The following is a 24,746-nucleotide window of genomic DNA, read 5'->3' on the forward strand; positions in this document are numbered from 1 at the left end:
TAAGATCATTGCATGAATACAACTCATTATAACTGTACAGCTGAGTCATTATTTGAAATTATATGTATAAAGTTTAAAATTGTGAGATTGGAGTAGTTGAAAGATTCTAAGATGAGGACAGCCTGCTACACACACTCACCGTAGTGGAAGATGAAATGCTAGTCCAAGACTTGTGTTGCACCTGCATCTAAGTTGAGGCTAAGCATTTCCACTACTTTGAGATTTCAATAGTTCATGCTCTCCTGTGTAAACAGCCATTGTTTAGGCAGGAAAGTTTGTTGTGAAGATGTCAGCTTTCCCTTTACTTGTTAGTATATGTGTATTAAAGGAAGAAGTTGTACTAAGTTGAAGCTGACTGTGAAACTAAAAAGGCAGAGTTGCTAATCTTGTGAGTTCCTATATGTAAGATATTAGACTAAATCTTTTGGTTGGGAAATACATACAATGTGCTGGAGGAACTTAACAGCTCAGGCAGCATCTATGGATCTGAATAAAGAGTCAATGTTTCAGGCCGAGACCCTGTATATTCCCATCCATAGATGCTACCTGACCTGCTGAGCTCCTGCAGCGCATTGTGTGTATTCTTTAGATTTGCTGCAACTGCAGTACCTCTTGTGTCTTTTGGTTGGAAAAACATTTTTTCTCTTGGGTTTTTGTAAGACTATGATGATAATTAGCTGTGGGCAGTCATAAACATTAAAATGTGAAGAGAAAAGCAGATGGTCTTGCAAGGTAAGTGACAATTTATTCTCCCCACAAGCAGGCTAGGCTTGACTCAATAATTAGTGATTAGACCAAAGCTTCGAGAGGACCAGATATAGAACATAGAACAGTGCAGGCTCTTCAGCGCACGCTGTTGTGCTGACCCATTCACCTACTCCAGAGTAGCTTTGCCAGGAACTTGTTAATCCTCAATTTCCCAGTACTTTCCAGTCCAGATTTTCGATGCCATTCAGTGCTGTGATTAGTTACTAACCAGTTGAAATTCATCAATAATTTGCTGCCTTGATAACTGAAACTTTGTCATTTGCCTTTATAATCATAGTCATAGAGCACTACCACAGAAACGGGCCCTTTGGCCCACCTAGTCCATGCTAAATTGATCTTCTGCCTAGTGCTATCTACCTGCACCCAGACCATATGCTTCCAAACCCTCACGTCCACATACCTGTTCAAACTTTTCTTCAGTTTTGGAATTAAACCCACATGTACCACTTCAGCTAACAACTCATTCCACTCACCCCATCTTCTGAGTGAAGAAGTTTCCTCTTGGATTCTTCTTAAATATTTCAACTTTCATTCTAAACCTGTGACCTGTTGTTCTAGTCTCAACCAACTAGAGGGGAAAAAAAGCCTGCATGCATTTATCCTACCTACACCACTAATAGTCTCTCTTCATGTTCCTGTCCTGCAAGGAATAAAGTGCCAGTCTGTTCAATATAGCTCAGGTCATCAAATCCTGGCAGCATTTTTCTCTTCTCTTTCAAGCTTATATTTTTCCTGTAGATAGGTGACCAGACTCCAAATTCGGACTCATCAATGTCTTGTACAACTTCAACATTAACATCCCAACCCCTGCACTCAATTCTTTGATTAATGAAGGCCATTGTGCCATAAACTCTCTTTACGACCCTAACTACCTGTGATGCCACTTTCAAATTATAGGTCTGTCTTACCAGGGTCCCTTTGTTCTACTGCACATTTCTGTACCCTTCTGTTCACTGTGCAAGTCCAACTCTGGTTTGTCCTCCCAAAGTGCAACACCTCATACTTGTCTGCATTAAATTCTGTCTGCCATTGTTCACTATGCAAGCTTTACCTTCCTCACTGCCCACTACGACAGCAATGTTGGTATTAACAAATTTTCTGATCCAGTGTTCCCACGTCAGATCATGTCAGCACTTTCCTTCCACTCTGAAATCCACATCAATCTCTCTTTCAATCCAGGAATTTCAAGAGGACATCTCAAAGCATGTCCATGATACCTGTTAAATTTATCAACCATATTTAAAATGTGCATTTGAAGCCAATGTGGTTTCATTTGCAAAATAATCTGTAGGACAAAAGTTTAAAAAGTTCAACAAGGAAAACACAAATATTGAAATTGAGAATAGAAAAGGATGGAATCACATGGAAGGCCTCAGTGCAAGAAAATACTATTGATTTTGGATCTAGTGTTTAGACAGAGGATCTTGAGTTCAAGTTCAGTTTTGTGTTCTGTAAGTGTTGAAGGGCTGCTGTCTAATTGCAGCCACTTCTGTTTGGTTTCTGTGCTTACATGCCTGAACACTGTTTGATCCTCTTTGTCATGTAGATGTATCAGAAGGAGTTGTACAACGAAGAACTTCCAGGACACAATTTTGAAATCAAGCAGCCAGGCGGTAACCATTCTGCCCTGAGAGCTGATAAAGAAGTTCCACAGCAGTACAGAGGGTTTGAGGAGCAACCTTACAGGCACGAATCACAGCTTCCTTCAGGTTATGGTTCTGTTTTGCATTATGATGAAGACCCGCCTTGTTACAATGACAAGTGGCCACATTATAATGAAAAACACTCTCCATATCAGCCTCCTTACTTTGAGGACCACATTCCACACGAGTATGAGCCAAAACATCAAGAGCATTACCCAGATCGTGCCTACCAGCCTCGTCACGAGGAACCTCCGCCACCACCACCACCCTCCAGTCATGAGAACAGATTGCCACGTTATGATAAGCCACTTAAAAACTACAAGCCACCTCAGCCACAGCTTAGTGATCCTCGTCCTCGATATGAACATGTTCCGCAGGTTTTTCATGTACCAGGGCCCAGATCTTTGGATCCTCAGCAACAGTATTTTGACCCCCAAGTCCGGTCCTATGAGCAGGGCCCATCTCAAAGCTACAACTCCCTCCCTCGTCAATTTGAACTGGTCCATAACACAGACTCTTCTTTTCCTCCTCCACCACCTCCTCACTCAAAAGCTGCAGAATCCCTACATTCTGTCAGTAAACCACAGCCTCCGCCTCCGGCAAAGCCACAGGTGGAGGATGATGTGGACCCAGCAATGAAACCACAATCAGTTCTTACCCGGGTAAAACTCTTTGAAAGCAAGAAATCTACTTCAATGAAGAGCAAGGACCCAGCTGAAATAGCACCACTCAAGGTAAGTTTTAAAGTTTGTCTTTTGCCGTAATGAGTCTTTATACTGCTTTTGGTGGGTACCATGGTATAGCAGTATAGCAGATGAAATTTAGACTCGTGGGGTAAACTGGAATGTTTACACCAATTTCTATCTTTTGATTTTACTGCCAATATTTCTGTAAGGATTCAGTGTGAACGGACTCATCCCTGGCCACTTTTATGGTATTCAGGCAGACTAAACCTAAAGACTTCAGGTGGTTACGTTTTGATTTTCTGACCACTCTTTCTGGGAAAGTTGTTGTAATTTATCTGTATTAGTTGTGAAAAATGCCCTAAATGCTACTTTTACTGACCTTTCCACATCACATGTATTTGTACAAAATGGGTTTCACTAAATGGTGAAATAGTTTGGTTGTTTTTTTGTCAGACCTGCTGCTTGATGGGTCTAGTTGTGGTGTTGGATTTCAGAGGAACATGTGCTTTGGCTGAGTGCAATATTGAATGCTCCAGTATTCCATAAATACTAGAATGTAAAATAAAATCAGTAGAATTTAACATGAATAGAGCAGGTCTGAGTGCACCTGGCCAATTTAATACAAAGCTTAATCACGAGCCTTTTAGTTGAATTATCTTAAAACAAATTTCTTTTCTTTAAAGCAGAAACTCATGTTTTGAGATTGGCAATATCTATTTGGGAAAACATTTCTGTTCAACTATCTTTTAAACATTGTTCTTATACCCGCATCAGCTATCTCTCTGGCAGCTTATTCCACATACATATCACTCTGTGTAAACAAAAAAGTGCCCTTCAAATTTCTATTATATGTCTCCCCTCTCACCTTAAACCTATGCTTTTTCGATCCTGATTTCCCAACCCAAATATACGTGCCCCTCGAGATTTTACACACCTCTGTAAAATCACTTCTCAATCTCCTACACCCGGACGAATAATGTCCTAGCCTGTCAACTGTCTGCCTATAACTCAGTCTCTCAATATCCAGCTTCCTTGTAAATCTTTTCAGCAATGTTATTTACAACTGTTTCATGATCTCCAACCTTTAAACTCAATGCCCTGATGTGGCACCCGTGTGCCAAAAGCAGTTTTCAGCGTCCTGTCTATGTGTTCTCTGAAAGTAGAGAACGTGTATTTGTAGTCCAGATCCCTCTTCTGTAGCTTTCTCTAGGCCCACACTGTTCACTGTGAAAGCCCTATCTTGACTTGACTTTCCAAAATGGAACACCAACACCTAGGCATGGTTGATTGTGCAATATATGATGCTGCTGTTCTTTGCATTAGTTAATAATCAGAACCTCTGGAAGAGTTGTCGAGCTAAACTCATTCTCTTGATAAATATCTACAACCTGAAATACGTATTAAGGCTGCGTGCTTCTTGACTTTTGAAGGTAGTAAGTTAAATGTTACATTAATGCCATTATTTAAAATGTCATTTCAGAGTTGCTCAACATCATATAAACTTGTTTCATTTCAGTCTCCTGAAGTAGCTCGTAAGCCTGCGTTAGTTCCCGTCTCTACTTCCAAGCCAATCTTTCAGCCTACACCAGAGCAGGAAAAGCCTCCACATTTATACAGGTACAACCATCATATTCAACTTTTGTTTGAAGTTGCTTACAAGGACAGAAATTATCTGATTTTCTCAATGCTCATCTTTTTAAAATGCCTCCTCTGGGATTCTCTGAAATGCTGGGACTTTTCTGTCCATGGCTTTTCAGTGACCATGTAACTAGTGCCCAGAACTTGAGGACCTGAAGATCCTGTATTTTCTTTGGTATTCAACAGAACATCACAATTTCAGAGGTTAAACGAAAGTGGGAGGTCTCGGCTAAAATTGTAGCTTATTGCCACAACTCATGGTGGCTCCTTTTGCCTTGATATTTGAAGATGCCAGTGCAAAGAGCTGCAATGGGGTCTGCTGCTTACTGTGGCTCCTTGAATCAATAAAATGTTAAGTTTGTGTGCTTCCTGTATTAGTGCATACCCTTGTGGTCAAGTCCTCTTCCAATAAAGGCCTGTGTACCATTTGCTGCTTGTTGCTGCCATCTGGAAGGAGGTACAGGAACCTCAGAATTCACACCACCAGGTTCAGGAACATTTATTACCCTCAAGCATCAGGCTTTTGAACCAGGGATAACTTCACTCCACTCACCCCATCACTGAAATGTTCCCACAGCCTATGGACTCACTTTTAAGGACTCTTCATCTCATGTTCTTGATATTTATAGCTTATTTATTTGTTATAAACTTCTATAGACGTGTGGTAGAGAGTATATCAACTGGCTGCATCACAGCCTGGTATGGAAACACCAGTGCTCTTGAATGGAAAATCCTACAAAAAGTAGTGGATACAGCCATTTCATCAAAGGTAAAGCCCTCACCACCATTGAGCACAGCTACACGGCACACTGTCATAGAAAAGCAGCCCACCACCCAGGTCATGCTTTTTCTTCCCCCTCACTGCTGCCATCAGGAACGTGATACAGGAGCCTCAAAGCTCACACCACCATGTTCAGGACCAGTCATTATCACTCAACCATAAGGCTCTTGAACCAGAGGTGATAAATTAACTCATCCCATCACTGAAATAGCCCCACAACCTATGGACGCACTTTCAAGAACTCTTTATCTCATGTTTTCAATACTTATTATTATTTATTTCTTTTAGTATTTGCAGAGTTTGTTGTCTTTTACACATTGGTTGTTTGTCATCCTGTTGGGTGCAGTCTTTCATTGCTTCTATTATGGTTCCAGCACTGACTGAGTATGCCCACAAGAAAACAAATCTTAGTGTTGTACTGTATATGCTGACATATATGTACTTGAATAGATTTACTTCAGACATTACCTTGTGAACCTTTATTGATCTGTGTACAAGGACATCAGGTCTCCTTGACTACAACACATTTTAGCTTCTTATTATATTCTGTAATAAATGAATATATCAGTGCTAGGCCAGGAGTTGGCTAACTGTGATTCAGATCAAATTCACTCCGGGTACTGTAGAGCAGAGTTTGTGGTAAAACAACTTGGGCTGAACACAATGTAAATACAGCTATTTTAATTTGAATAGGCCTATCTTGAATGTATTTGCTATTCACTAATTGACTTCACCTGCAGGAACCCTGAACCTCAAATGAAAATTCCAGAAGAAGCTCCACGAACAGACAGCTACAGTGCAGATGAGGATGAGGAAGATTATCGAAAACAATTGTCTTATTTTGGCCGCAGAAACTTGGATCTGAAGCCTGTAACTCAGCCTCCTCCCAGCAGCTACCCAGAACCACCTCGATCATCAGAGTTTACACTTCAGCCAAACTATCCTGGATACCTGTCTAGGTAAGCAGAACGAGACTTTGAGGCTGAAATTATCAGAGGGTGCTATCAGATTTCCTCATTCTGGTCTTGACATCTACAGTTGCACTGACTGCAGATACGAACTAATTATGGACAAGTTCTTCAGTGCTGTTTCAGTGCCTTGATGAAGAGCAAGCTTTCTGAACTTTTTTATGCCATGGACCAATACTTAAGCAAGGGGTTTGTGGAGCCCATGTTGGGAACTCCATGATGTGGAGACATACATCAGGCATACCGCTTTCACTGAGATGATTGTTGAACTTCTGCATACACAATGAATGGCAGGAGGATGGAAACGAGAGCAGCCCAGGTGGTACAAGGCCGATCAGAGATCTTAGTAACTTTGATTCTGTTCTAGACCTGTTGTGGCAGTAAGCAAATTGCAATGGGTCCAGGTTCTTGCTCAGGGGGAGGTAATTCAAGCCATGACCAACCTGTCAAAGCACTTAATTACAGTTGATGTGAGTGCTACCGGGTGATAGTTGTTGAGGCAGCTCCCCTTCGCCCTGCTCTTCTTGAGCACCAATATGATTAATGTCCTTTGAAAGCAGTGAAAGATTGACTGTCTTCTTAAATGCTCCTCCAGCCAAGTGGTCGGTGCAGGTTTTCAGTATCCTGTCATCTTGATTATAAGGAAAGCCTTATTCTGTGCTTGCCTTCATTTGTTGATAGATTGACTTCGAGTCATAACGGTATGATTCAGCTTTATGATACTCTGGTTAGGCCATATCAAGAGCATTGCATTTGATCCTGGTCACTCATTTATAGTCAGAATGTGCAGGCTTTGAAGTGAATGGAGAAGAGGTTTACCAGGATGCTGCTTAGATTAGAGAGCATGTGCTATCAGCAGAAGCTGCACAAATACAATGAGAATCAGAATCAGGTTTATTATCACTGGAGTGTGTTGTGAAATTTGTTAACTTAGCAGTAGCAGTTCAATGCAGTGCATAATATAGAAGAAAAATATAATAATAAATAAATCAATTACAGTATATGTATGTTGAATAGATTAAAAATTGTGCAAAAAACAGAAATACTGTATATTTAAAAAAGTGAGGTAGTGTCCATTTATGAATCGGATGGCAGAGGGGAAGAAGCTGTTCCTGAATCACTGAGTGTGTGCCTTCAGGCATCTGTACCTCCTACATGCCCTGAGTCCTTAATAATGGACACTGCCTTTCTGAGACACCGCTCCTTGAAGATGTCTTGGGTACTTTGTAGGCTTGTACTCAAGATGGAGCAGACTAAATTTCCAACCCTTTGTGCGGCCTCTTTCAGTCCTGTGCAGGAACCCCCCCTCCCCCCAGACAGTGATGCAGCCTGTCAGAATGCTCTCCATGGTATATCTATAGAAGTTTTTGAGTGTATTTGTTGACATACCAAATCTCTTCAAATTGCAAATGAAGTAAAGTCGCTGTCTTGCCTTCTTTATAACTTCGTTGATATGTCAGGAGGAGGTTGGATCCACAGAGATCTTGACACGCAGGAACTTGCTCGCTCTCTCCACTTCTGGTCCCTATATGAGAATTGATATGTGTTCCTTCCTGAAGTTTCCAATCAGCTCTTTCGTCTTACTGACGTTGAGTGCCAAATTGTTGCTGCAACACCACTCCACTAGTTGGCATATCTCACTCCTATACGCCCTCTCCTCTCCATCTGAGATTCTACTAACAGTGATTGTATCATCAGCAAATTTATAGATGGTATTTGAGCTGTGCCTAGCCACACAGTCATGTGTATACAGAGAGTAGACCAGTGGGCTAAGCACACACCCCTGAGGTGCACCAGTGTTGATCGTCAGCAAAGAGGAGATGTTATCGCCAATCTGCACAGATTATGGTCTTCTGGTTAGGAAGTTGAGGATCCAATTGCTGAAAGAGTTACGGAGGCCCAGATTCTGTAACTTCTCAATCAGAATTGTGGGAATGATGGTAGGAAGGAGGAGAAGATGGCGGCGCGACACAGCTCACAGCGGCCACTCCAGTGGTGATGTCTGTTATCTGTCAAGTTGGGTGCCTTGCACAGTCCTGATTTGATGGAGACAGACATGAGAGCACAGAGGAACATCTGGTGAAACTTCTGAGATGCCTGCTTCGCTGCTGCTGCTACTGTGTGATCCAGAATCTCTGGAGGAGAAGGCCCCGAGTCCTCGGCTTTGCTTGTTACTTGGCGGCCGGGGCGGGGTCGAAGCGCTCGGCAGAGGATGGTGCTCGGAGAGGCTGTGTCGGAGGGGCTGGTCGGAGGCTCGAAGTTTTGGGACAGACTCAGAGTCCGCTGGGGTCAGGTGCTTCCAATGGTGCTGCATCGGCAAGTTGGCGGCGCTTGGAGTTTCTTGGCAGGGAGAGTTTCTCCCTTCTACTGTCTGTGTGAGATGATGGGGCTATCGGGACTTGAGACTTTTTTTTACTGTGACCATGGTCTGCTCTTTATCAAATTACATATTGCTTTGCACTGTTGTAACTACTTTATCATTATGTAGTTTTGTCAGTTTTAGTCCTGGTTTGTCCTGTGGTTCTGTGATATCATTCTGGAGGAACATTGTATTATTTTTAATGCATGCATTTCTAAATGACGATAAACGAGGAGTGAGTGTCCTCATAATCTAATAATCTAATTAAATACTGAGCTATAGTCACTAAACAGCATCCTGACATCGGTGTTTGTGTTGTCCAAGTGGCCTAAAGCTATGTGGAGCCATTGAGATTGCGTCTGCCGTTGACCTATTGTGGCGATAGGCAAAATGCAATGGTTCCAGATCCTTGCTGAGGCAGGAGTTCAGTCTAGTCATGACCAACCTCTCAAAGCATTTCATCACTGTAGATGTGAGTGCTACCGGGCAATAGTCATTAAGGCAACTCACGTTATTCTTCTTAGGTACTGGTATGATTGTTGCCTTTTTGAAGCAAGCGGGAAGTTGAAAATGTTCTTGAATACTCTGGCAAGTTGGTTGGCACAAGTTTTCAAGGGCATGGAAGGCATTGAATTCATCTTGTAGGGAAGCATCGCATGCCTATAAAAGTTAACAACCCCACCACCCTGGAAGTTTTAGTGTTTTGTTGTTTTACAACATTGAATCACAGTAGATTTTAATTTGGCTTTTTGACACTGATCAACATATAAGACTCTTTCGTATTAAAGTGAAAATAAATTTATACAAGTTGGTCTAAATTTATTAGTTATTAAACTCAAAATAATTGATTGCATAATTACTCACCCTGGTCAAGTCAGGATTTAGTAGATGCACCTTTGACAGCAAATACAGCCTTGAGTCTGTGTGGATAGGGCTCTATTAGCTTTGCACATCTGGACACTGAAATTTTTCCCTATTCTTCTTACAAAACTGCTCAAGCTGTATCAGATTGTATGGGGGTTGTGAATGAACAGCCCTATTAAAGTCCAGCCACAAATTCTCAATTGGATTGAGATCTAGACTGTGACTTGACCACTCCAGGACATTAACCTCGTTGTCTTTAAGCCATTCCTGTGTAGCTTTGGCTTTGTGCTTGGTCTCATTGTCTTGCTGGTAAACAAATCTTCTCCTAAGACACAGTTCTGTTGCAGACCGCATCATGCTTTCCTTCAGGATTTCCCTGTATTTTGCTGCATTCATTTTACCCTCTACCTTCACAAGCCTTCCAGGGCTTCCTGCAGTGAAGCATCCCCGCAGCATGATGCAGCCACACCATGCTTCATGGTAGGGATGGTGTGTTTTTGATGATGTGCGGTATTTGGCTTAATTTATGTTTCATCAGACCATTGAACCTTATTCCAGCTGACTTCAGAGTCTCCCACATGCCTTCTGGCAAACTCTAGCCAAGATTTCATGTGAGTTTTTTTTCAATAGTGACTTTCTCTTTGCTACTCTCCTATAAAGCTGCGACTGGTGAAGTACCCCAGGGAATGTTTGTATGCACAGTCTCTCCCAATTCAGCCACTGAAGCTTGTAACTCCTCCAGAGTTGTCAGGTCTCTTGGTGTCCCCCTTTCTTGCACGGTCATTCAATTTTCGAGGACAGCCCGCTCTTTAGCAGATTTACAGCTGTGCCATATTCTAAATTGATAGCCACCTACATAAGCACTCCTTCCATCCTCAGTGCCCCATGGATAATGTCTCTCAAGCCAATGACTCCGCATGAAGAAGGGCAAACAGGAGCTGATGGGAGCACCACCATCAACAGGTTTCCCCATCAAGTACCACCATCTGATTTGGAAACCCATTGCTCACTTTTTGTCACCCTGGGCCTAAATTCTGGAACTTCCTGAACCCTGAAAAGCCCAAATGGAGTGGACGTGAAAAGGATGTTTCTAATAGTGGGGTAAGACTAGGGTCAGAGGGTGTAGCCTAAGAACATAAGGACATGTCTTAGAAAAGAGATGAAGAATCTGTTTTTCTAGCCACAGGATGGTGCATTTGTAGAATTCATTGCCACAGAGGGCAGTGGAGGACAAGTCATTCGGACCATGAGATATAGAAGAATTGGGCTATTTGACCCATTGAGTCTGCTCCACCATTTCATCATACTGAACTGATTTTCCTGTCAGCCACAATCTCCTGCCTTCTCCCCATATCCTTTTACATAATCTACTAATTTTTGCCTTAAATATACATAATGACTTGGCCTCCACAGCTGCCTGTGGCATTGAATTCCACAGACTCACACTCCGGCTAAAGAAATTCCTCCTCATCACCATTCTAAAAGAATGCTCCTCTATTCTGAGACTGTCCTCTGGTCCTTGACTCCACCATCAGAAACATCCTCTCCGCATCGGCTCTATCAAGGCCTTTGAACATTTGATAGGTTTCAATGAGGTCACCCTTCCTTCTTCTGAATTCTAGTGAACACAGGCCCAGAGCCATCAGATGCTCTTAATACAACAAGCCATTCAATTCTGGAATGATTTTTGTGAATCTCTTTTGAACCCTGTCCAGTTTCAGCACATACATTCTAAGATAAGGGGCCCAAAACTTCTCTCAGTACTCAAGCGAGGCCTCACCAGTGCTTTATGAAGTCTGAACATTGCATCCTTGCTTTATATTCTAGTCCTCTTGATATGAATGCTAGTATTGCCTTTGCCTTCCTCACCACAGACTCAACCTGCAAATGAACCTTTAGGGAATCCTGCACAAGGACTCCAAGTCCCTTTGCACCTCAATTTTTTGGTACTTTTGCTCCATTTAGAAAATAGTCTACCATACACTTACTGACACTGTATTCCATCTGTAATTTTTTTGCCATTCTCCTGTTCTGTCCAAGTCCTTCTATAGACTGTCATCTTCCTCAAAATTACCTGCCCCTCCACCTATTTTCATATTGTCTGCACACTTTGCAACAAAGCCATCAATTCCATCATCGAAATCATTGACATATAATGTAAAAAGTATCAGTCCCAACACAGACCCCTGTGGAATACCACTAGTCACCGGCAGCCAACCAAAAAAGACTCCTTTTATTCCCATTTTCTTGCCTTCTGCCAATCAGCTAATGATCTGTTATCTTTCCTGTAATACCATGGGGTCGTAGCTTGTTAAGCAGCCTTATGTGTGGCACCTTGTTAAAGACCTTCTGAAAATCCAAATATACAACATCAGCCAATTCTCTTTTGTCTATTCTGCTTGTTATGTCTTCAAAGAATTGCAGCAGATTTGTCAGACAAAATTTTTCCTTGCGGAAACCTTGCAGGCTACAGCCTATTTTATCATGTGCCTTGATGTACGTGAGACCCCATCCTTAATAATTGACTCCAACATCTTCGCAACCACTGAGGTCAGACTAACTGGCCTAAAGTTTTCTTTTTTCTGCCTCTTTCCCTTCTTGAAGGGTGGAGTGACATTTTAAATTTTCCAGTCTTCTGGAGTCATTCCAGAATCCAGTGATTCTTGAAAGATTATCACTAATGCCTCCACAATCTCTTCAGTCACCTCTTTCAGAACCTTGGGGTATACATCATCTGGTCCAGGTGACTTATCTACCTTCAGACCTTTCAGTTTCCAAAGAACCTTTTCTAGTAATGGTAAATTCACACACTTCGTAATCCCTGACACCTGGAACTTCCACCATACTGTTAGGGTCTTCAACAGTGAAGATTAATATAAAACATTTCTTCAGTTTGTCGGCCTTCTTTGTCCCCCATTATTACCTCTCCAGCATCATTTTCCAGCAATCTGATACCCACTCTCACCTCTCCTTTAAACACTTTATATATCTGAAGAAACTTTTGGTATCCTCATTAATATTATAGGCTAGTTTACTTTTGGATTCCACCTTTACTCTAATGACTTTTTTAGTTGCCTTCTGTTGGTTTTTAAGAGCTTCCCAATCCTATAACTTCCCACTAATTTTTTGCTGTTTTTGACTTTTATGTTGGCTTTGACTTCTCTTGTTAGCCATGGTTGTGTCATCTTTCCTTTACTGTGCCTTCCAACTTGCTTCCAGAAATCCCAGCCATTGCTGCTCTGCCATCATCCATGTCAGTGTTCTTTTCCAATCAATTCTGGCCAACTCCTCCCTTGTGCCTCTGTAATTCCCTTTACTCCACCATAATACTGATACATCTGACTTTAGCTTCTCCTCAAATTTCAGGGTGAATTCGATCATATTATGATCACTTGCCCCTCAGGGTTCTTTTACCTTAAGCTCTGTAATCAATTCTGGCTCATTGCACAACACCCAATCCAGAATAGCTGATCGCTGAGTGGGCTGAAGCGCAAGCTGCTCCAAAAAGCCATCTCGTGGGTATTCTAGAAATTCCCTCTCCTGGAATCAACGCCAAGCTGATTTTCCCCAATGTACCTGCATATTGAAATCCCTCATGACTATAGTAGCATTGCCCTGTTGGCATGCATTTTCTGTCTCCTATTGTAATTTGTAGACTGCATCCTTATTACTGTGCTCATTCAAATATAACATGTTCAGTCCTGTATTCACCCTTTTCGATTTTTTTCGGCCTTTTACATTACAACCCATCCTGTTGACTACAATTTTGCCCCATCAACAGCCTTTCCTCACTACACATTGCCTCTATTTGTAAACCAGCTACCTCATCTTCAGCACCATCATCCGCCTTTCCTACAATATTTCTTGCTTTGAAATATACGCAGGTCAGGACACTAGTTACACCATGCTCCACCCTTTGATTCCTAATTTTGAGGTCTGACCAAGATCTGCGTCCACAACCTGTCCACTCACTATTCTGGCACTCCCACTGCAACTCTAGTTTAAATCCCACCATGCAGTATGAACAAACCTTCCTGCTGTTAGTTGCCTTCCAGTTCAGGTGCAAACACAAGGAGATCTGCAGATGCTGGAAATCTAAGCAACACACACAAAAAATGCTGGTGAAAGCAGCAGGCCAGGCAGCATCTATAGGAACAGGTACAGTTGACGTTTTGGGCCTTCGTATAGGAAGTGGTACAGTCAACGTACCTCTTCCTATAGATACTGCCTGGCCTGCTGCGTTCACCAGCATTTTGTGTGTGTGTTGCTTCTGTACGGGTCTCACCTTCCCTGGAAGAGAGCCCAATGATCCAAAAATCTTATGCTCTCCCTCCTATGCCAACTCCTTAGCCACATATTAAACTGTATAATCTTTCTAGTTCTGGCCTCACTAGCATGTGGCATGCATGTCAATCCTGAGATCACAACACATCTACTGCCTTAATACCCAAATCCCTGAACACCCTGTGCAGAGCCTTATCACTTGTCCTACCCATGTCATTGGTACCCACATGGATCACAACTTCTAGCTGTTCACTTAATAAGACCATTAAATGTGATAAGGCAGGAGAATGTGGTTGAGAAGAAAAATAAATTAGCCATAATCAAATGACAAAGCAGACTCGACTGGATGAATGGCCAAATTCTGCTTCTACGTCTGATGGTCTTAGTTGCTTCTCAGCAGCACCATAGGATTATGTTCACTTCAAGGACCAACAGTGGTCAGAGATTGGTGCACCATCACCTCAATGGCATTTAGGATTAGGAAATAAGGTGTGAACTTTCCAATAGTCACCAAATCTCAAAAGGAGTAGATTTAAAATCAAAAACTTCTAACGTACCTGTCAAATGTCTGGATTTTCTGTGGGTGACAGTTTAGACTTGACGAACTACTCAACGGTAGGAATTGCACATCAAAGCATCCACATCTTCACGTAGGACCATAAGACAGGAGCAGAATTAGGCCATTTGGCACTGAGTCTGCAACACTATTTCGTCATGGCAAATCCATTTTCTTCTATACCATTCTCCCGCCTTCTCCCTGTAGCCTTTCACACCCTGACTAATCAGGAACTTATCAACCTTCATCTTAAATGCACCCAGTGACCTGGCCTCCATAGATACCTGTGGCAATTAATTCCAGAGGTATACCACCCTCTGGCTAAAGAATTTCCTCTTAATCTCTGTTCTGAATGGACATATCTCTATTTTAAGGCTGTGCCCTTTGGTCATAGACTCAGTCACCAAAGGAAACATTCTCTTCTCATCCACTGTATCTGGGCCTTTCAACATTCAATACATTTCAATGAGATTCCCCCCACCCAACCACCATTCTTCTAAATTCTAACGAGTACAAGCCCAGAGACTTCAATTGCTGTTCATATGATAAACCCTTTCATTCCCAGAATCATTCTCATGAACCACCTCTGAACCCTCTCCAATGTCAGCACATCTTTTCATTGGGGAGAGAGTACCACCAGGTTTGAGAAATCGATTGATTCCAGTCATGCCCCCCCCCAACTCCACCCCTCCTTTCTCCATTTCCCATCCTCAACCAACTTCCCAGCTCTTTACTTCATCCACCACCCCCCCACCCCAGGTTTCACCTATCACCTGGTGGTTCTCTCTTCCCTCCTCCCACCTTTTAAATCTACTCCTCAGCTTTACTTCTCCAGTCCTGCCGAAGGGTTTCGGCCTGAAGCGTCGACTGTACTTTTTTCCATAGATGCTGCCTAGCCTGTTGAGCTCTTCCAGTATTTTGTGTGTGTTACTCGGATTTCTAGCATCTACAGATTTTCTCTTGTTTGTGATTGGAATTCGTAGACCAGTACTCAAAGAGATCGCACCACAGCTCTACACAGAAGCTTGATCTTCAAAGTACATATATGTCACCATATACAACCCTGAGACTCGTTTTCCTGTGGGCATTCACAGTAAATGCAAGAAATATAATAGAATCCGTGGAAGACTGCACCCAACAGGACGTACAACAGCCAATGTGCAAAAAAACAAACTGCAAATACAAAAAGAAAGAGAAAGAAAAAAAAGCAATAAATATCAAAAACATGATATATAGAGTTCTTGAAGATGAGTCCATAGGTTGTGGTGACAATTCAGTGATGGAGTGAGTGAAGTTATTCCCTCTGGTTCAAGAGCCTGATGGTTGAGGGGTAATAACTGTTCCTGAACCCGGTGGTGAGAGTCCTGAGGCTCCTGTACCTCCTTCCTGATGGCAGCAGTAAGAAGAGAGCATGGCTCTGGTGTGAGTTTTATTCCCAACAGAATGGATTTATCTCTGCGGCAATGAAAGGCACACCAGTATTTAGTAGTTTAATGGCTTGTGTGGGCTCAGTAAGTGGTGGCCCTTGTACGAGGTACAGGAATGAGATATTAAGTGCACTGAGGAGAAGGAGCTCTTCTACCAGTGATAGAACAAGAGTCATGGTCATACAGGAGGTAAACAGGTTCTCCCAGCCCACTGAATCCTTGCCAACCATCAACACCCACTAGATTCTACTGCTCAGCTACATGACTGGGGTAACTTACAGTGGCAAATAACCTCCAAATTCCATGTCATCAGGGGAAAAAAACTGGAGGAAACTCAGAGAAGATTGGACAACCTTGGGTTGTTTTCTCTGTAGTAGCAGATACTGAAGGGAGAGCTGAGAGAGGTTTATAAGATTATGAGAGGCACAGAGTAGATAGACAGTATATTTCCCCTCAGGCTAAAATGTCTAATACCAGAGGACATGCATTTAGGGTGATAGGGATGTGAGAAGCAAGTTTCCTTTACACAGAGTGGTGGGTGCTTCCAGTGCAGTGCCTCGGGTGGGGGTAGAGGCAAATACATTCGGGACTTTTAAGAGACGTTCAGTTAGCCACATGAATGTGAGAAAGATGGACACTGTGTAGGCATAATGGATTAATTTAGTTGGTCATTTGATCACTAATTGGTTTGTGGGTAAAGGGCCTGTTGCTATGCTATTCCTTTGTATGTTTTGTATTCTACTGTACAAACACCAGTGTTAGCACTGGAGATTGGGACTGAATGTAGGTCCTGTAGCACTGAGGCAGAGCTCCCCTGGCTGTGCCAGCATGTCACCCTGAATTCAGCACATCATCAGCAACAATGAATATAGAATTGAGTCAGATTTTATAAACAAACCTAAACGCTTATTAAACTCTGCTCAACAATAGCAAAAAGTATTCAAATGACTAACTTAACCGGAAGTTAACTGCTATACGGCAACGCTGGAACAGTTCTTAAAGTGGTAAATTGGAACATAGTCTTAAAGTGGTAAATTCGAAAGTCCAAGTGATTTACACAGTCAGTAAGGAGAGACTTCTCTGGAAAGGGATTTCTTCGAAGACATGATGTTACTGCTGATCTCATCTAAAGAATTCACGACGAAGGAAATAAAACGGCTTAAAGGAACTGACCTTTTCCTGGCAGGCAATTGGCGAAACTGCCGGCACAACGATTTTACATTACAATAGAAAGTAAAACTCCACTTTAAAACGAAACTGCATCATGAGACGAATACGCAGCATAATGGAGTAACTGACGAACTAAACTGCGTGACAACGGGAGTTTCCCCTTTTATATACCTGTAGGGAACATGTCATCACATGACCTCACACTGGCAGGAAAATTACGACCCCACCTTCACAAGACCATTACATCATGCTCACAAGATACTCAATTACATCATGGTCATAAGACAGTCACAAGATACCCATGAGGTATGTAACAGTATGATGTCACTGAGCACCCCCATCAGTTGCATTCTCCAATGATTGTGCTGTAGTGCATTTTCCCTCAGCAACCTTGTTGTGCTGGTGACGACGGAGTGACTGTAAACTTGAGTCCTACATTAAACTGTTAATTAAATGAAAGTGTCTTTAAAAACAGCCTATTCAGACGTGAAATAGCAGGTTGATCAGGAGAGAATTACAATTGCAACGATCCAGAGGTGATAAGAGAGCTTAAAGTTAAGGAACACTTGGGGAACAGTGATCACAATATGATTGAGTTCACTTTGAAATTTGAGAGGGAGAAACTGAATTCCAATATGTTGCTATTTCAGTGGAATAAGGGAAATTGCAATGGCATGAGAGGGGAACTGGTCAAAGTTGACTGGAAAGAGACACTAGCAGGAAGGACAGCAGAGCAGCAATGGCTGGAGTTTTTGTGAAAAATGAGGGAAGCGCAAGACAGATATATTCCAAATAAGAAGAAATTTTCGAATGGAAGGAGGACATTACGGTGGCTGACAAGTGAAGTCAGAGCCAAAGTAAAAGCAAGAGAGAGCATACAAGGAAGCCAGAGCTAGTGGGAGGGTAGAGGATTAGGGAGCTTTTAAAGACTTGCAGAAGGAAACTAAGAAGGTCATTAGGAAGGAAAAGATGAATTATGAAAGGAAGCTGGCTACTAATATCAAAGAAGATACTAAAAGCTTTTTTAAGTATATAAAGGGTAAAAGAGAGTTGAGGGTAGATATAGGACCAATAGAAAATGACGTTGGAGATATTGTAATGAGAGGCACAGAGATGGCAGAGAAACTGAATTAGTATTTTGCATCAGTCTTCACAGTGGGAGACATCTGCAGTATACTGGACATTCAAGAGTGTTGGGGAACTGAAGGATGTACAGTGAAAATTACGACTGAGAAGGTGCTCAGGAAACATAATGGTCTGAGGGTGGATAAATCTCCTGGACCTGATGGAATGCACCCTTGAGTTCTGAAGGAAGTAGCTGGAGAGATTGCAGAGGCATTAACAATGATCTTTCAAGAATCGATAGATTCTGGCATTGTACCAGATGACTGGAAAATTGAAAATGTTACTCCACTATTTAAGAAGGGTGGGTGGCAGCAGAAAGGAAACTATAGACCTGTTAGCCTGACATAAGTGGTTGGGAAGCTGATGGAATCGATTGTGAGGGATGAGATTACGGAGTACCTAGAGGCACATGCCAAGATAGGCCAAAGCCAGCATGGTTTCCTGAAAGGAACATCCTGCCTGACGAACCTACTGCAATTTTTTGAGGAAATTACCAGCAGGGTAGACAAAAGAGATGCAGTGGATGTGGTGTACTTGGATTTTCAGAAGGCCTTTGACAAGGTGCCGCACATGAGGCTGCTGAGTAAGATAAGAGCCCATGGAATTACAGGGGAGTTACTAGCATGGGTAGAGCATTGGCTGATCGACAGAAAACAGAGAGTGGGAATAAAGGGATCCTATTCTTCCCAATGGAGTTCCACAGGGGTCGGTGTTGGGACTGCTGCTTTTTACGATGTATGTCAATGATGTGGACTATGGGATTAATGGATCTGTAGCTAAATTTGCTGATGATACAAAGATAGGTGGAGGAGCAGGTAGTGTTGAGGAAACAGAGAGCCTGCAGAGAGACTTAGATAGTTTAGGGGAATGGGCAAAGAAGTGGCAAATGAAATACAATGTTGGAAAGTGTATGGTCATGCACTTTGGTGAAGGAAATAAACAGGCAGACTATTATTTAGATGGGGAGAGAATTCAAAATGCAGAGATGCAAAGGGACTTGGGAGTCCTTGTGTAGGATACCCTAAAGGTTCACCTCCAGGCTGAGTTGGTGGTGAAGAAGGCGAATGCAATATTGGCATTCATTTCTAGAGGTATAGAATATAAGAGCATGGATGTGATGTTGAGGCTCTATAAGGCACTCGTGAGACCTCCTGTGTATTGTGTGCAGTTTTGAGCTTCTTGTTTTAGAAAGAATATACTGACATTGGAGAGGGTTCAGAGAAGATTCACAAGAATGATTCCAGGTATGAAAGGAATGTATGAGGAACATCTGGCAGCTCTTGGGCTGTACTCCCTGGAGTTCAAGAGAATGAGGGGGGGAGCTCATAGAAACATACTGAATTTTAAAAGGCCTGAACAGATTAGATATGGCAAAGTTATTTCCCATCATAGGGGAGTCCAGGACAAGAGGGCACGACTTCAGGATTGAAGGACATCCATTTAGAACAGAGATGCGGAAAAATTACTTTAGTCAGGGTGGTAAATCCGTGGAATTTGTTGCCATGAGCGGCTGTGGAGGCCAAGTCATTGGGTGCATTTAAGGTAAAGATAGATAGGTTCTTGATTAGCCAGGGTATCAAAGGGTATGGGGTGAAAGCAGGGGAGTGGGGATGACAGGAAGAATTGGATCAGCCCATGATTGAATAGTGGAGCAGACTCGATGGGCTGAATGGCCTGCTCCTGCTTCTATATCCTATGTTCTTATGGTCTTTCACTCATGGCTGTCTGATCCAGATTCACCAGTGAAAGATTGGTAATTTCATTATTTGAACTGTAATGTTGACTTTGAATTATCAAAATACTGCAGTAAATGTTGGTTTTAATGTTGCTGCCAAAACAGTGAATGTCCTGTTTATTCTTCTTCCCTCTTTATTCGAACTTTTGCACGCTGTTTTTGGCTTGTATACAAGTGAAAGCTTGAAGGGAGGTTGTGAGATTCACCAGTAATATTGGTTGCTTGTTTTGTGTGAATTAAACTTTTGCTTGGTCCTGTTCGAAGGGTAAAGGACAAAGGAATTGTGAAGTTTCTTTATCCTGTGTGTTCATATTACCAATTCAGTCTGATTCAGCTCATTTTTGTTTTTGCCAAAAGACACTTCATTGCCAATAGCCATTCGAAAAACATTTTTCTAAATGGCCCAAGCAACGATGCTTTAAATGTGCTGAGATATCTCAAGTCCAGTTGTGTAATGTAACGGGCATGATCATGTATTATGCTGGGAAATTTAAAATTATTGCATTACCTTTAATCAGTGCTAATGCTGTTACACCTGAGTGCATTTTATGTTGAATCACGATCGCTGTTGTTGGGTTTGGGGTGATGTTCAGTTGCACATTGGATGAACTGCACCACTTTGCTGACATGTACCCACCATTTTATTTCTGAAGTAGATTTAGACGTGTGTATATTTCTAAGAGATGTATTGTTATTTATAGGAGTACACCAGCAGACTTTGATCATGTGGTCAAACCTAGCAGCACTGGCCTTCAGTCACGTTATGGACCTTCTCAACAGAGTTTGAACTCTTCAGTGCATCCCAAGGTTTCTCCATCTGAAGGTAGGAATTGCAGCTGTGGCTCTCCACATTTTTGAATGTGTTGGGTTGGTGCTTCAAGAAGTAGCTAATATTAAATATAATATTGAATGCTTTTGTATTTGCTGCCTGTGAAACAACACAAATCTACAGAATTAATTTGACAAATGAAATTACAAACCCACCATGAATACCTCAGTTCTTGTGTTGATTCAATAAAGTTTATGTTAAAATACATAGACAAGAACAAACTTGTAAGCTAATTTACTGGGACCCTTGGGTGTCCCAAATCACTTCACAGCCAGTGAAAATCATTCCACTGTAGCAAGGACCCACAAGCACGAACGAGCTTCTTCGCTTGTTCCTCAAAAATAACATGTGAGCTTGGATTTCCCCACATGTTCATGCAAACTATACTTGATCATCCCCTGCCTTTTGAAATGTATACAAGTGCTATCCCTTAAGAGTTTTTGTCAGTAATTTACCTCCATTGATGTTAGGTTCAGTGACTTGCAGTTACTTGGCTTGTTCCTGTTGCCCTTCAATAAAGGAATAAATTGAGCTGTTCTGCAGTTGTGTGGAACTTCGCCTGTGGTTAACAAAGATGCAGAAATGTCTTCAGTAGGAAGTTGGTGGGTCGAACAGCATCTGTGTGTCATTGTGGGGGGGACGAATATGTAGGGGTGGACAGTAGGGATAAAAAATTGTCAACAGTAGATGCTGCTTGATCCATCAAGTTCCTGCAGCAGTTTATTTGTTGCTCCAGATGCCAGTATCTGCCTCTCCTGTCTGAAAAAATCTCATCAGGGTCTCCTTCCCATAGCCACTTGGGATAGACCCCATCTGGTCGTGGAGGGATTTATCAACCCTTATGTGTCCCATGACATCCAATTCCTTCACTTCTTCATACTGGCCTGCTGCATTTTATCTAAGTAAACCTCCCTAAAGTTACAATCTTCCATATCTTCAGAAAAGAAGAAATAGTCAATGTTTCAGGCTGAACCCTGAGGACACGTCAACTGTTTATTCATTTCCATAGATGCTGCCTGACCTGCTAAATTCCTCCAGCTTTTTGTGTGCATTGCTTTGGATTTCCAGCATCTGCAGAATCTCTTGTGTTTACCTTCCATATCTTTCTCCTTTGTGAGTACAGATGAGATGTATTCATTTGGAATCTTATCCACATTGGCTGGCTTCACATGTGAATTACCCTTGCTACCCTCTTGCTTCTGATAGCCAAACCTTGGTATTGGAATTCTCCTTAATCTTCCTTGCCAAGGGTATTTCGTGGCAATATGAAATGGCAACACACACAAAATGCTGGAGGAACTCAGAAGGTCAGGCAGCGTCTATGGAAATGAATAAAGAGTCGACATTTCAGCTCAAAACCCTTCATCAGGACTGGGTATTCCATGTCCCTTTTTCCCTTTCTAATTTCTTTCAACTCTCTCCTACCCAATATATTCCTCCAGAAACACTCTCAGTTCCAGTTGTTGATAGCTGACTTTTACTTTACTCGTGATTGCTTGAGCAAAATCTTTTCAATTAAAAGTGTGACTAAAACTAATTATACTTTTCACTGCTTGTCAGTCGTGTGACCAATAGAAAGGAGAAATTGGGACAAGACTGCTCATAGTTGTGGTCGGCTTCTCTCACCACAGCGCCAAGGTAGTGTGATGGTTTGATAATTGAAGTGTAGGGGGGCTTCATCTGTGAGTGCCAGCAGCACTGAAATGGTCTTCCTGTGCATTATCATTTTCATTTTTCTTCACAAACTTAGTAGATAACTAAGCCTTTTTTTTTTACCTTGCTCTTTGCAGTGAGCTCAATGTCTCAGGATTTACCCAGTGTCCTACAAGTGAAGCCAGAAATACCTCAAAGCAAACCCCAGGCTTTGAGGCCTACTGCTCGAGAGGAAACGGTTCATTCGAATTATTATCTTCAGAAAAACTTCCCTGTTTCAGAAAGAGCGCCTATAAATGGAATGGAGCAACCCCAGAAACAAGCTGCCACACCGTACAACCGTTTTGCCCCAAAGCCGTACACAAGTACTGCACGCCCCTTTGAGCGCAAATTCGAGAGTCCAAAGTTTGATCACAACCTCCTGCCAAGTGAACCTCAGCTCCAGCCCAAGCCTGAGACGTTGGTGAAGGCACACAGCTCTCCTCAGCCTCCAGACATTGACAGTGGCACTGACACATTCCCCAGACCGTCCGATCACCGAGCCAAGTATCAGGCTGTTCCTAAAGCTGTTCCTGTGAGGTAAGTGGCTTTGTTCATGTGAAAGATTGAGTGCTCTTGAGTGTTTGAAATCGGGCACATCAAGAGTTTTGCTTTAATTATCATATCAACAGACATCCCACCCTGCAAAAACTCATTTCAGGGAGGTAGCACCATCAATTTGCGGGAGACTCACGGAACTTCCGGGAGAGGTGGGATGTCTGCAATAGAGTAGCTCCTTAGCAGCTAGCCAGCTAGTTTAAATAACGTTAGCTATGCTAATGAACGAACGACACCTGTTAAGCTCACCTCAACATGTCTTTTATAGTCTTAACCCACCATGGGCAATGGAAAAGTCACTGTTGCAAACAGTGCAGCGTGCTACACTGTCATTATTTTTGACCCCTATTAGGCTGGAGTACACTTTAGGGTAGTCTGGGGTGACGCACATTTTATATTTTCTTTTTTTGGAACACTCTCCCATGGCGCGTGCTCTCTTGCTCTTGCTCTCTCTCTCACGATCTCTCTTGCTCTCAAAAAAATTGATTTCCGGGATATTGTATATATTTTGCGGGCATCAGGGAGACTCCCAGAACTTCCGGGAGAGGTGGGATGTCTGTATCAAAGTCTCGGGCCATTAGGTGGACTCAACTGTGGAAGTACTTGACTAAAGCCACATTACTAGAAAAGGACTAGAGTATTTCAAGAAATAATTAGCAGATTTCTGCTGGTTACATGCATGGAAATGTGGATCAGGCTGAAATTTCAATCTTGCATATCAAATGAAGAATGTGTGGAGTGAGTTGGGAGTTGATCTTCCATGCAAGCTGGAGGACATCGTGGGCATGTAACATCTAAACAGGAACAAATAATAAGGATGTTGCCAATTTTTACAAGATTGGTATCTCCAATACCAGATGGTAATGCAACTAGGTCCACAGTCCACCTGTAGAAGTTTGCATGTCTTTAGCGTCATACCATGTCTCTTCAAGCTCCTGATGAAATATAGTTGCTGTCTTGCCTTTTTTGTAATTACATCAATATGTTGGGCCCAGGATAAATCTTTAAAGATGTTAACACCCAGAAATGTGTAACTGCTCACCCTTTCCACTTCTGATCCCCCTGAGGCCTGGTGTGTGTTCCCTTAACTTCCCATTCCTGAAGTCCACAATCACTTACTGATTTTAGTCTTACAATTGATCTTACTTGTGTTGAGTACAAGGTTGTTGTTGCAACACCACTTAACCAACTCTTGTACACCTCCTTGTCAATATCTGTCAACAATATTTGTGTCATGACAAACTTCAATAGGTACATTTAATGTCAGATAAATGTCTACAATATACATCCTGAAATTCTTTTACTTAGATGAGATGTTATTTCCAATTTGTACTGACTGGTCTCCCAATGAGGAAATCAAAGATCCTGTTGCAGAGGGAGGTGCAGAGGCCCAGATATTGGATCTTATTGATCAGATGGTGTTGAACACTGAGCAGTAATAAACAGCAGCCTGATGTAGGTATAACTGTTGTCCAAGTGATCAAAGGCCAAGTGGAGAACTAGTGAGATTGAATCCACTGGAGACCTATTGTGGCAATAGGCAAGTTGCAGTGGGTCCAAGTCCTTGTTTACATAGGAGTTGATTTTAGTCATAACCAACCTCTCAAAGTACTTCATAGTAGATGTGTGTGCAGCTTGGCGATAATGATTGAAGCAGCTCACC

At 42.2% G+C, this 24,746-nt stretch overlaps 1 protein-coding gene across 6 annotated transcripts in view; it reads left to right on the top strand.

Annotated features, from left to right (window-relative positions):
- tjp1a (tight junction protein 1a) overlaps positions 1–24,746 on the top strand; it is a 210,311-nt gene that overhangs the window by 169,492 nt on the left and 16,073 nt on the right. For all 6 annotated transcript variants that reach the window (XM_063071083.1, XM_063071081.1, XM_063071082.1 and 3 more), the window contains 5 exons: positions 2,315–3,145; positions 4,614–4,714; positions 6,257–6,475; positions 20,706–20,827; positions 22,624–23,065. In XM_063071083.1, the coding sequence (XP_062927153.1) occupies positions 2,315–3,145; positions 4,614–4,714; positions 6,257–6,475; positions 20,706–20,827; positions 22,624–23,065 (1,715 nt within the window). The remainder of the gene's footprint in view (positions 1–2,314; positions 3,146–4,613; positions 4,715–6,256; positions 6,476–20,705; positions 20,828–22,623; positions 23,066–24,746) is intronic.

The sequence above is a fragment of the Mobula hypostoma genome, chromosome 18, assembly GCF_963921235.1.
Source record: "Mobula hypostoma chromosome 18, sMobHyp1.1, whole genome shotgun sequence".
Taxonomy (NCBI): domain Eukaryota; kingdom Metazoa; phylum Chordata; class Chondrichthyes; order Myliobatiformes; family Myliobatidae; genus Mobula; species Mobula hypostoma.